The following is a 14,190-nucleotide window of genomic DNA, read 5'->3' on the forward strand; positions in this document are numbered from 1 at the left end:
TCCCCTCTTATGATGAATGAAAATTTCACACCATAGCCAACCATTCTTTTTTTTTTTTTTTTTTTTTTAAGATTTTATTTATTTATTTGACAGAGATCACAGTAGGCAGAGAGAGAGAAGGAAGCAGGCTCCCCGCGGAGCGGAGAGCCCAATGTGGGGCTCGATCCCAGGACCCCGGGATCATGACCTGAGCCAAAAGCAGAGGCTTTAACTCACTGAGCCATCCAGGCACCCCATTAGCCAACCATTCTTTCAGCAAACAGTTACTGAGCACTTACCTTACATGAGACACCATTCAAGCTATTGAAGATACACAGGTGAATAAGACCCAGGGGTTTTCCTCAAGGAGCATTCATTGTAAAAAGGAGATAGGCATGTGAGTAAATAAATTACAAAAAACATGTAGAAGGAAATGAGGGACTCAGAGGGAGAGAGAAGGTCAGGCTTTCTGGAAGAGGTGTCATTGAGCTGAATTTTGGGGGATGAATATGATGTGTTACAAAATAGTGCAGGGCTTATGGAGGAGAAGAAATTCTATCTGCAAATGCATGGAGACATGAAGTAAGGTGAGGCTCTAAGAGCATAAGGTGGAAATCAGATTACAAATAGTCTATGTTTGTGAGTATTTTTATAGAAAATAGGGAGCAAATAGATTTACACATAAATATATAAGTGTGCAGAAAGAATTCAACATTCAGTTGTTGAATGTTATAGCCTAGAGACTGGGCTTAATTAATACAGTTTTACATAAAATCAGGGAGGGCTTGCTACCCAGGAGGCCACACAACTTACCCAAGTGAGTTTTTGTTTTGTTTTGTTTTTCCCCAAATGAGGTTTTTTTGTTTGTTTGTTTTTTAAGATTTTATTTATTTGTCAGAGAGACAGAGAGCACAGGTAGGCAGAGTGGCAGGCAGATGCAGAAGGAGAAGCAAGCTCTCTGCAGAGCAAGGAGCCCAATGTAGGACTCGATCCCAAGACTATGGGATCATGAGCCAAGCTGAAGGCAGCCAGCCGCTCAGCCGACTGAGCCACCCAGGCATCCCTCCCCAAATGAGTTTTGTGCAGAGCAAGGAGCCAATGAGTTCAGGTCCTGGAAACCTCCCCCAACTCCCAACCCCACCCTGACCCTTGTTAGTCATTCTTGTTCTGAGGACTGATCTTTGCTTTAATCAGCATCCACTATTATAATTCAACTAGACCACAAGCCTGGCTGCCTGGCTGGTGCATTGGACACCATCTCTGGAGTTAGACTCCCTGAGTGCATCTGTCAAGATCCCAGCAGGAAGCAGTTCCTCGAAAGGAATAACCAAGAAGAGTTTAAAGAAGGGATTTGTAAAGGTTGTGGGCAGGGTTAAGGGAAACCAAATGGAGGTATGAAGTGCAAAGGACAGCCTCCCTCCACTGAGGTGTGAAGGGGCAATCAAAGGAGCATTCCCCAAAGGAACATGCCCTCTACTTTTGCCTGCAGAAGAGGCTGCTGGGGGAAACTACCCCCAACCTCTCTCTTCCTGCCCCTCCTCCCATCTCCTGATCAGGGCTGCCATTGGCAGCAGCCAGGATGTCCAGATGCAGTTACTTGGGTCAGCCTCCAGGGACACGGAGTGGGGTGGAAGGGTGGAGAGTGGATAGAGAGGGCAAAGGGAGCAGGTAGATTTGAATTCTGGCTTGACCACTAGTTAGTTGTGTGACCTCGGTCAGGTTACCTAACTTCTCTATGCTGTGTGTCCTCATTCATGAACGAAATGAAGATGATCATAGTGCCTAAGTCATGGAACTCGTATGACAATGCAATGAGTAATGCTAGTAAAGCACTTAATACAGTGCCTGGTACACAGAGTGCTGACAATTTGTATTATAACAAGAACCCCAGTTCTGTTGTTATCTACATTTTATAGAAAGACTAACTAAGGCACAGAGAACTCAAATGACACACAATCTGATAAGTTCTCAGATATCTGGTAAGTGGCAGAGTCAGAATTCAACAGTGGGACTCCTGAGCCCGGAGTCTTAGCTATTATACAACACAGTATATCATGACTTAGAGCCATGGTGACCCCAACAAAGAACCTGTCATGTTGTTTCTCATTCTGGATATTTCCCTGGACACCCCATCCCCACCTGTATTCTATGCTCATCTTGGACCTAGCTTGAACCTGCTGTCTTGGACTAGATCTTTGAATTGGCAAACTCACCCCTCAAAGACGGTGTCATTTTCTATGAGCTCCTTCTGACCTTCTCTTGCCTCCCACCGTATGAGTAGCCAGGCCTCTTGAAGGGGGCTAACTGTATTTGGAAGAATTTGGAGGAATAGGCACCCGACTTTCCCAGTGTATAGGACAGAGGAGATGCAGCATGGTAAGGGCTGGAAGTGTTCAGAGAAGGAAAGACAGCTGGCTGGGAGACTCAGGGAAGGCTTTCTGGAAAGGCAGTTTTGCATTAGGTTTTGAAGGCTACATAAGTTTCACTAGTTAGAAAAAAGAGGTTGCTTCATGGGAAAAACAAAAACAAAAAACAAACAAAAAAACCTAACCAGTCTTGATGAGGAACAAGCCTTACCTAGGAAGGGGCAGATGCCCAGGGAAGCTTCTATTAGAGATTTTCCAGCCTCCTCTTGCTGACCTGCTTGTGGGGAGCAGGTGGGGGGCAGAGAATCCTGTCCCCCACAAACACTGCATGTCCATGGCAGAATTGTGACTGTGACTGTCACTCCCCTTGCCAATGTATTTCTTACAGATTTATCGTTTTAACACATGATATTTGATGAATGTTTTTGTGCTATGACTTTGATTTTCAGATTTCAAAACCCTCTGTGATGTGCAGATCCATGTTATTGATATCAATGACCAGATCCCCATCTTCGAAAAATCAGATGTAAGTATTTTCATCTGCTGTTTTTTCTTTGTTCATATTACTTGACCCTGACTTCTAGGATAAAGTCACAGTGAGTAGTTAGGAAAAATTCCAGACTTTAAAGGTAGCTTTAGTCAGTACACTGGTGACAAACCCAGATACCATCTTCAGTGGAAATCTTCAGGGAACAACAGAATTCACTGTTAGAGTATCTGGGAACATCTGCTTATAAACTTCTACCAATGGCTCATTTCTTCCAAGGGCTTGCTTAAAAGCTGCAATGACCATCTTTGTCAGATTTAAAGGAATTGAATGGCTACTTGCATTTTGTCCTTATATAATATGTGACAGTGAATGGATTACCACCACGTCTCAAACAAGCATTTTCAGTCAAAAACTTAATATTTGGAATACTGGTGATTTAAACTCTTTTTGTAATAACTGGGTAAGAGAAAGAGAGAGGAAAAACTGACCTCTCAGTTAAGCCAAAGAAGAATGTGCCTAAGACATTTGCAAGAATTAGGAAAATTGGGCAGAAAGAGCAGGAGAAAAAAGATCAGTTGAGAGAACATCGAGAAAAACATTCACTTATTTTGATGTGGGCTTAAAACTTGGGGTGGTTTTACCATAGCTTCCCTTAAAAGGGAGGTCTCTATTTCTTCTGGAGCAGAGAGAAACCCATTTGACTAGATTGTTATGTCATGTTTGAAATCATTTAAGGGACAGCCCAGAGCCTTGTGATGATGATTATAAATGAAAATAGGGACAAAGCTGTGACAAAGAAAAGGAATTGATTTATGATAGGGTTTGGGAGCAAGAGGTGTGACTGAACGTAAGGGGTTGCAGGCTCTGGGGCCCCTCAGACATGAGATAAAGAGCCCATTGCTTCTCAGTCTCCATGAGCCCTTTCTTGGCTTGTGGTTTTCTCGAGTTCCATCAAGGTGGTGGTTTTACACTGAGGATAAGAATATCCTGCTTTGGGAGCTGGAAAGCAAATTGGGCCTTAGAGAGAGCAGGTAGGCATCTGTCATTGCTCCAGGCCTCCCTCGGCCAACAGAGATAATCTGGGGGATTTTCAGTGCAGTGGTGGGGGTTGGTGTGGGCCAATGAGCAAGAACACAGGCTTTGGAGTTGTACCAGCATGGACCTGAGTTCCAATTCTCAGACTCACTAGTTGCGAACTCTTGGCTGGGGTTTACTTCTCTAATCCTCTGCTTTCCTGCCAAATGGAGATGACTTGATAGGGTGCTTTGTTGCTTATCTTTACTGAGTCCTTATCATGTGCCAGGCATTCAGGGGGCGTTACATGCTATATCTCTCTCAATCATCACAGCGAACAGGATGTTGGTTGTATTGCTATTATTTCCATTGACAGATGATGAAACTGAGACTTGAGGAAACGAGGTGACTTACTTCAGGTCACCCAGCTACTAAGTGGCAAGCTGAGGGTTCATCCCCAGGCTGTTTGATTCCAAAGTTCAGGCTCTTAACCTCTTTTCCTTGGTGGGTTACAGATTAACTAAAAGAATATATATGTGAAGTGTCTGCTGCAATTTAGGTACTCAGTACATAGTAGCTATTGATTTATATCATCACTAGTATACTAATTGTAGTTAATAAACATATTGGATATGAGAAGGGGAATCTGTATTAAAATCCTACCAATAACTCCCTGAGACATGTTTCTTGGTGCAATGGATATCAGTCTATGAGGATGACTGATGTCAAAAATCAATGGCCACATATTTATCGGTAAGAAAACATGCTTGGTAAGTATTAATGCAAACTATGATTTGTGTTCATTGTGAATCCAAAGAGACAGATTTGCCCCTTGGCAATTATGTTTGATGACAATGGACATTCTCATCTCCTTCCCCTATTTTTTTCTTAGTATGGAATCTTAACCCTTGCTGAAGACACAGCTGTTGGGTCCACCATCTTGACCATCCAGGCCACAGATGCTGATGAGCCATTCACTGGGAGTTCTAAAATCCTATACCGTATTATACAGGGAGACAGTGATGGACGACTGGGGGTTGACACAGATCCCCAAACCAATGCTGGATATGTCATAATTAAAAAGGTAAAGAGCCCCTTTAATGGATTTTCTTCTTTTTTATAAATCAAGTTTCTTATGACGGTACAAAGATCAATAAGCAGGGGTAGTGGATTAGCCTTAACCTCTCAGGTGTGGTGAGGGACTCCTAGCAAAGGCATTCATTCTTGTACTCCTGAAAGACAGAACACCAAAATTCTAGTTCTGGGTCTGTTGCTAACTGAATAAGTAACCTTTGTGGAGAGAGGTAGGGTTGCCATATAAAATAGATAAAATATAGGACAGACAATTAAAAAAAACCTGTTTGTTGTTTACCTAAAGCTCAAATTTAACTAGGTGTTCTATACTTTTATTTGCTAAATTCTGGGAGTGGGTAGGTTTTGTTGAGGGTTTTACCTCTCCTTTTACAAATGTGGGGGTACTAAACTGGATGAGTCCTATGAGCCCTTAAGGCTGTAGACCCTCTGTTCTAATGTGCCTTTAATAATGACTGGAAATCAGTAGATCTCCTTTCAAGGTTTAATAGACTTATCTTTTCATCCTGTCCTTCCTGCCAACCTTGTACTTTCATCTTTTAGGATATTGCTAAGCTCACTGGCTCTCACATTATCTCACCTTCTGTAAGGACTAGGAAGTCTAGAGCCAAAGTCTTGATTACTATAGTACCTGCTTCTTTGTTCAGGATCTTTCTAGCCCTCCCTCAATCTACTCCCACTCCCACCATACACCTCTAAATATTGACCTTTTCCCCCAAGGCTGCCTCATCTATGCTTTAGAACATGTAAATGGTTTACCAGATGACTCAACAGGAAGCATTACTCAATGTCATCTGATATATTCAGAACTATAAGGGGTCAGAGTTATAGCAATAGTGGATCTGTAGGCATGGTTGGGTGTTGAAGGTTTATAGGGCAGTGTGCTAGAGGCTGCAAAAAAGGCTCAGGAGGAAAGTTTTGGTTCAGAATCAAGGAAAGCTAATAAAAAATTTAATAAAAAAAGAAAAAAAGGAAAGCTGAAGAGGAAGACAAAATAGAATAATTTCACAGAAGATGGATAGAAAAACAGGGAAAAAAGATAGTACCAAAGCAACCCCAGGGTCAGAGTGTTGGGTTCTGATCCTGTTATTACCATAGACTTCACTTCCAACAAAGGGCTCCAGTGGTGAGGTCTGTGTGAGGACCAACTGAAACTATTAGCATCCTGTGTCAGTCTGACATTTGTAAAAGGAGCGGGGATGACCCCCCTACCCTGTTCACGGCTGTCTACGTGGAGAAGAATTGCAGAAGGATCACATAAAGGAAAGGGAAGTTTTCAGAGTTGGCAGTGGGTGGTCCAGGCATCATGCTGGATCTTTTCCCAGAAGGAGGGGCAGACAGCTCCCAGTTTCTTCCTGGACCAGAGCTCTCTAGTCAGCTATCTCAGTATGAAAGATTCCCGTATGTCAACATTTTCTTGTGGTGTCTTGTTGTGAGCCAGCTTAAGTTATTTTGACCACTTGTGGCTAATGGGCACCTTTAGAGAGATGTTGGTGACCCCGAATGATTAGTGGTGGGTGCGAGTTGTGAGTTGCCTTCCACAAAACCTTGACATGAGGAGGTATGCTATAACCGAGCAAGCCTCTGACCAAAATCCTTGTCACATCCTTATTGTTTTGTGGTTTTATTCCTAGTATCTGGAATGCTTCTGGGCATATAGTAGTTTGATAAATATTTGTTGGCTGAATAAATAATTGAATTCTATCCTATACACAGTTATTAACAGGCACAAAAACAGTTACCTAACTTGTGCTTTAGGCCTGTAAAGTCCTAGCTCTCTGTCCTTCGGGCACTGTGAAAACAGTATTCCAGTGAGAGGATTTGTCTGATTGTCCAAAGAAAAGGAATCCCAGACAGAGACAGAACAGAACTGAAATTCTAGAACTCTGAAGGGTACAGATGGCTGGACTAGCCAGATGCTCACACTCCTGTTCAGGTGATGACTGAGAGATTATAGTATATTTTAAACCAAACTCGTGTCTTGGATAGCACCAATATCACCACGTCCTCTCTTTGTAAGATCACTCTGCCCATGAACAAACCTTACAGTGCTGCATGAGCCCGTTGTAGCTCAAGGCCTGCAGTGGCTGCCTCTGGAGTGTGCATCACTGATTAGGATCTCTTCAACACGAAGCAGCAACTGGACCTAAGGTGTGGATTCTTGATTAGGATACCCCCCGTGTTAACTACCTACCCTTAGGATGTCTGTATTCACTATGACAGATGCATGTGTTTATACTCTTTGTAGTGTTTTTCAATAAGTTAGACTCTCTAACATGGTTACTGTGTATGACTTAGCTTTGAATTCCTTATCCATTTGGCTGCTAGGGGACCACCATTGCTTTGAACCATTGTGTTAATGATTTTTTAATGTTTGAAACTAGTTTTAAAACACCACATAACACAAAAATCTATCCTTTTACCTTTTATTGCGTACCTTCCCTTTAAGCACACTGTTGTAGAACATCTCTGGAGCTCTTTCTACTTGCATGAATGAAACTCCACGTTCCTTGAATGGCAGCTCCCCTGTCCTACCCTCCAGCTCCTGGTGATCCATCACCTTTCTACTTTTTATTCCTTGTAAGCTGGACTCTTCCAGGTAGCTCCAAGAAGTGAAATCAAACCTCATTTGCCCTTCTGTGACTGGCTTATTTCACTTAGCTTGATGTCCTCAAGTTTCTTCTGTGCTATAGCATATGGCAGGATTTTCTTCTCTTTTAAAAAGGCTGTAAAATTTTCTACTGTGTGTATATACCACACCTCCTTACCCATTCATTTGTCAGGTGACCTTCGGGTCGTGTCCACCTCTTGGCTATTGGGAATAATGCTGCATGATCACGGGAGTGCAAATATTCTGTTTTCAGTTCTTTGGGGTAGATATCCAGGAGTGGATTATGGGACGATAGAGTTGTTCTAGTTTTCAGTTTTTGAGGAACTCCCAGGCTGTTTTCCACAGCAGCTGCACCACTTTACATTCCTGCCAATGGTGCAGGAGGGTTCCAATTTCTCCACATCTTCGCCAGCACTTGTTTCTTGTCTTAAATTTGATAATGGCCCTCCTAGTAGGTATGGTTTTGATTTGCATTTCCTTGATGAGTCATGATGTTGAGCATCTTTTAATAAGCCTGTTGGCTAGTTGTATGTCTTCTTTGGAGAAATGTCTGTTTAAGTCCTTTGCCTAGTTATTTCTAGGCAAAAATCAGTTTGTTTTTTTTTTAATGCCACTGAATTTCAGGAGTTTCTTCTTATATGATGCATATCACCTCTCATCAGATATATGGTCTATAAAATAATTCCTCCCATTCTGCAGGTTGCCTTTTCATGCTGCTGCTGATTTCCCTTGCTCTGCAGAAGCTTTTCAGTTTGACGTAGTGCCGCTGGTGTCCTTTTCCTTTTACAGCCTGTGCCTTTGGTGTCATATCTGGAAACCAAGTTTCTTAGTCACCTTTCTATCAGCAACTGTTCCCCTGAATTACAAATGTGCTAACTGCAGGTAACATTTGCCAAGGAAGCCATATTGCCCAACTATAGTCAGCTCCACTTTATGGAGCACGTCTGCAGACCTCCTCCTTAGTGTCCCGCCCTGACTCCAGCCAAGGCAGAATTAAGCTCCACTGTATGGATGAGGTTCAGGTCCCCCGGCCATGGAAGAGCTGGGAACTTGACCCCAGGCCCATAACTCCTCTAGGAAAATGATTTCTGTTAAAGCCAGTTGTTGCCACCTACTAGCCCTGTGACCTTGATCATATGCAGTCTGCTCTCAAAACCTCAGTTCTCCCATCTGTAAAGATGGGTAAAATGGTAGCACCATTTTTTTTCTTTTTCTTTTTTTATTTTAAAGATTTTATTTATTTATTTGACAGAGATCACAAGTAGACAGAAAGGCAGGCAGTGAGATAGGGGGAAGCAGACTCCCTGCTGAGCAGAGAGCCCAAAGCAGGGCTCCATTCCAGGACCCAAGCCAAAGGTAGAGGCTTTAACCCACTGAGCCACTCAGGTGCCCCAATGGTAGCACCTTTATAAGGATGTTGGTGGATTAAATGTGAAAATACATATACAGCTCTTAGCATAACACCCAGAAAATAGCAAACTCAATAAATGTCCAGCACTATTTCAATTCTGATTAATTCAAGCTAGGGTGGAAGCCAGGTTTCTGCCTGTGGGCAGATGTGCTCTCCCCTCTTGCTGAGGGGGACAAACCTGCCCAACCCAAGGGCCCAAGGGTGTGGACCAGGGACTGCTGACTTGTCTCTTTAGGGGAGGGCCTGCAAATCAGTCATTTTAATATGTGCTCAACAAAGAGGAGAAGCCCTCCTGTTTTTCTCCTTTACTCTCCTACAGCCACCGCACCTCACTTCTGACACTACATGTGTGCGCTTTCCACACCAAGCAGTTCTTTGACACCAGCCTGGAGTCCTGTGATTTAACTCTATTCTTGCATTACACACCTGGAGACAAGGTAGACTCCTCAGGTTGAAGGCTCAGTCCCATGAGACTGCCTTTTCTTTAGAAGCCAATTGCAAATCGCAGGTTGTCCCCTGTACTTTGGAGCCACTGGCTATAAGTCGGCTCTATGACTCCCTCCTTGGGTCCCACCACTTGCTGAAGCAGCTCACAGAACTCAGAGAAACATGGACATTGATCAGTTTATTGTATTGTGGAAATGATAAAGGTCATGGGGGACAGCTAGTTTAAAAGATCTGTAGGGCAGGGGATGGGAAGTTGGGGGAACCAGGTGGTGGGTATTGGAGAGCGCACGGATTGCATGGAGTACTGGGTGTGGTGCAAAAAAAATGAATACTGTTATGCAGAAAAGAAATTCATTTTCATTTATTTATTTATTTATTTTATAAAAGATTTTATTTATTTATTTATTTGACAGAGAGAGATCACAAGTAGGCAGAGAGGCAGTCAGAGAGAGAGAGAGAGAGAAGCAGGCTCCCCGCTGAGCAGAGAGCCCGATGTGGGACTCGATCCCAGGACCCTGAGATCATGACCTGAGCCGAAGGCAGTGGCTTAACCCACTGAGCCACCCAGGCGCCCCAGAAAAGAAATTAAAAAAAAAAAAAAAAAGATCTGTAGGGCAAGGTCTGGAAGTGTCCTCTGGGAAGGAGCTTCTGCCTACTCTTGAGTTTTGGTGCCCTATTCTCACAGAACATGGGCTATGTTCACCAACCTGAAGTTCTCTGAACTTGTGGGATTTTTATGGAGGCTTCATCATATTGACAGGGTTGATCATCCATCTCTAGCTTTCTCTCCCCTTCCTGGGAGGTGGGGGTGGGGGCCGGAAGTGCTTGGTCTTTCTGGGGAGCAGCCTCCAGCCTGAAGTAACCCAGGAGCCCATCAAGAATAGTTTCATTAGAACAAAAGTTTCTCCTCCCACCCTGGAAATTCTAAGGGATTTAAGAGCTCAGTGTCAGGAACCAGGGACAGAGAACAATATATGTATTTTCTATTATTTCACTCTAAATCACTGAGTCTGACCCTTACATGGCTGCTTCCATGCTAAGGAGCAGAGAAAGCCATGAGGAGCAGAGAAAGCCATGGGGCACAAGACTGACAAGGTCAGATTTGCATTTTAGGAAAGTAAGTCTGGGAGCAGCCATGTAAGTGTCCCTACCACCGACAGGGAGACCAGTTAGGAGGGCGTGTCAGTGTTCTTCCACGTACTGAATGGAAGAACAAATGAGAAAGAAGCAGACTGCCATTGATCACAGTGCCTAACTTTCACACCAGGAAAAACACTGAGCCAGATCTTCGAGGGAAAAAAAAATCAGAAATGAAAGATGCTGAATTAGCAAATGATCATCAGCAGAACTTAATCAAGGAAAAGCCTTGTCAAAACCTGTGTATTGTTCATAACACAGGGATTTGCCTGCAAAGCGAAGTCAAGAGACTTGTCATGGCCTCCTGGGATGGTTGTGGGTCCCATCTGATGAGACATATTCATCAAAAACATGCTGAAAAACGTGCACGGGCAATAATTCTTCACACAACTCAATGAAAGGTCAGACTCAGTGATTTAGAGTCAACCTGGAGGCAGGAAGAACGTGGAAGAACACTGACACCCCCTCCCAGGCAGAGGGAGAGGTGTAGAGACTGGGGATATGTAACATTGTCACCAATGATCAGTGATGAGAAAAAAGGGTGTGCATTACTTTTCCAAATGACTCTTAAGCTAGTTAAAAATAGTTGGGGGGGTGGGATTATGGACATTGGGGAGGGTATGTGCTTTGGTGAGTGCTGTGAAGTGTGTAAACCTGGTGATTCACAGACCTGTACCCCTGGGGATAAAAATATATGTTTATAAAAAATAAAAAATTAAAAAAAAATCTGAGTCAATAGACAAATACCTTAAAATAAAAAAATTGTTAAACCAAAAAAAAAAAAAAAAAAAAAAAAGGTCAGGGTCTGAGAATTCAAAAAGATCAGCCATGATAGAGAAGTGACATTTTCATTTAAAGAAATTAAAGCTAAATTTCAAGAAGGGGACCTCAAGGGAATTCCTTTTTTTTTAAATTTATTTTTTATTTATTTTTGGCATAACAGTATTCATTATTTTTTCACCACACCCAGTGTTCCATGCAATCCATGCCCTCTATAATACCCACCACCTGGTACCCCAACCTCCCACCTACCCGTCAATTCAAACCCCTGAGATTGTTTTTCAGAGTCCATAGTCTCTCATGGTTCACCTCCCCCTCCAACTTCCCCCAACTCCCTTCTCCTCTCTAACTCCCCATGTCCTCCATGCCATTTGTTATACTCCACAAATAAGTGAAACCATATAATAATTGACCCTCTATGCTTGACAGATTTCACTCAGCATAATCTCTTCCAGTCCTGTCCATGTTGCTACAAAAGTTGGGTATTCGTCATTTCTGATGGAGGCATAATACTCCGTAGTGTCTATGGACCACATCTTCCTTATCCATTCGTCTGTTGAAGGGCATCTTGGTTCTTTCCACAGTTTGGTGACCGTGGCCATTGCTGCTATAAACATTGGGGTACAGATGGCCCTTCTTTTCACTACATCTGTATCTTTGGGGTAAATACCCAGGAGTGCAATTGCAGGGTCATAGGGAATTTCTATTTTTTATTTCTTGAGGAATTTCCACACTGTTCTCCAAAGAGGCTGCACCAACTTGCATTCCCACCAACAGTGTAAGAGGGTTCCCCTTTCTCCACATCCCCTCCAACACATGTTGTTTCCTGTCTTGTTAATCTTGGCCATTCTAACTGGTATAAGGTGATATCTCAATGTGGTTTTAATTTGAATCTCCCTGATGGCTAGTGATGATGAACATTTTTTCATGTGTCTGATAGCCATTTGTATGTCTTGATTGGAGAAGTCTCTGTTCATATCTTCTGCCCATTTTTTGATATGCTTGTCTGTTTTGTGTGTGTTGAGTTTGGGGAATTCTTGATAAGCCAAGCAGTACTCAAAGGCATAGACTTCCTGCTCCTGATACCCGTTTGGCCCCAAGACCAACATGTTCTAGCGGCCAGAGCACTGGGTGGCAGTAAATACTGAGGAGGACAGCATTTCCAAAACTTGTTTCATCCTCAGCATGTGAAATAATAGAAAATACATATATTGTTCTCTGTCCCTGATGACACAGGTTGCTTCCTCTTTGCAGACATTGTGTCTCGTTTCTTTACCCCCCACCTCTGGGGACTGCAATGATGGGATGGGAAAGCCGGGGATACTACTGAGGATCTGTTTGGTTTGAGGATGGGATGCATATCCTCTGCCTGAGCACACAGAGAGTGGAGCTGTCTGCCTGAGCCTGGGCTTGGCTGGATCAGCAAGGAGCAGAGAGGGCATCCTTTGTCCACAACACAGGCTTCCTCCAGGGGCTGCTGTCTTTTTGTTCCAAATACCAGGCTTTCTTGGTTTGGTACCCCTGCCTTCATCCCCTGAGAGAAGAGCAGGGAGACCTTTCAGACCAGTTGGTGGTGTTCCTAAGAGCCTCATGGAACCATGGCCTGTAGACAGTGGGTGCTTATTTCTGGAAGCAACATCTTTTTTACATCTCATCTGGTTTAGGAAATTTTATATCCTTAATTTTTATCCTGTCAGTTGCTTCTTATTTTCTATCTTAAATGGCCTTGAGTCTTCATACATAATTCTTTCTCTTCCATATGATTGACCTTTCTATCGTACTTTCTATTGAACTAGATATTGGGTTATGATGTTGTGTGTGTTTGTGTGTACACGGAGGAGAGGGGTTTTTGGAGAATAGGAATTTTCTCCAGAATGTCTTTTCCACTGGAGCCCTTAAGGGCCCAAGAAGACTGAGTTCTTCTGATCTTTCTATCTCTTGACTAATACACAATGTTTACTGTGTGCCAAGAAAGAGAGGAGAAGCAAAGATGAGTGTAACATAATTCCTCGTCTCAGAGAACTTGTGCTCAGTAAATATCTAAGATAGAAAACCAAGCAATTAAAGATTACAGAGGATGTAGAGCTTGTCCATTTGGGTAGGAGGTGGGAATCAGATGTAGAAAGGACTGCACTGAGCCAACTCCTGCCTGAGGGGGAGAACTTCAGATGTTAGGGAAGGGCAGGCCGAGCTAATGCAATCAGGTGTCAAACTCTCTGTGAATTTTTCTCTTTGTGAGTGGATATTACCATTTCCAATCAACGAATGAGAAACTGATATAAACTAAAGTTAAAAGACTGACAGCTCACCAAGAGGTCCTGGGTCTTACGGGCCTGGGAGAGTGAATCAAATAGTGTAGTTTCCATAATCCATAATGTACTTTGGGTTTCCCTTTTGTTTCTTTGTTTTTGAGGTCCTGGGTGCCATTGACACAGTGACTATATCCTCTCCCTAGGAGAAAACTCACATGTGCACCTAATATAAATATTTAGATTTTGGTTTCTAGGGCTTAGAAGATTCTCAGCAGACTTTCAATCCCAGATGAGAGGTCCAACTTTAGGGGCTATTCTTCTTCAGCAGGCCTTTGGACTAGGAATTTTTCCCCCTCATAGTCATGGACTCAATGCCTTGAGAGAGAACTTAAAAGTCACATAAAACCAGTTGCTGAAATGCTACAGAAGTTCTTTCTATGCTAGCCTGTCACATGTTGTTTAAGCCTGTTCTTGGAAGCTACCAGAGTTGGGAATTTACTGTTTTTTAAAGCCACTCCTTCTGTCTTGGGTAGCCCTGTTAAATTCTTCTTCAGAGTACACTCACTTGGTTTCTTGATTCTTGATTCCTGGCTTTGTCCAGCATGGTCTGT

At 43.0% G+C, this 14,190-nt stretch overlaps 1 protein-coding gene across 11 annotated transcripts in view; it reads left to right on the top strand.

Annotated features, from left to right (window-relative positions):
• Positions 1-14,190, top strand: part of CDH17 (cadherin 17) — a 112,809-nt gene that overhangs the window by 81,906 nt on the left and 16,713 nt on the right. For all 11 annotated transcript variants that reach the window (XM_082722874.1, XM_082722878.1, XM_082722869.1 and 8 more), the window contains 2 exons: positions 2,795-2,871; positions 4,742-4,933. In XM_082722874.1, coding sequence (XP_082579000.1) covers positions 2,795-2,871; positions 4,742-4,933 — 269 coding nt within the window. The remainder of the gene's footprint in view (positions 1-2,794; positions 2,872-4,741; positions 4,934-14,190) is intronic.

Source organism: Mustela nivalis, assembly GCF_964662115.1.
Source record: "Mustela nivalis genome assembly, chromosome: 2".
Classification (NCBI taxonomy): Eukaryota; Metazoa; Chordata; class Mammalia; order Carnivora; family Mustelidae; genus Mustela; species Mustela nivalis.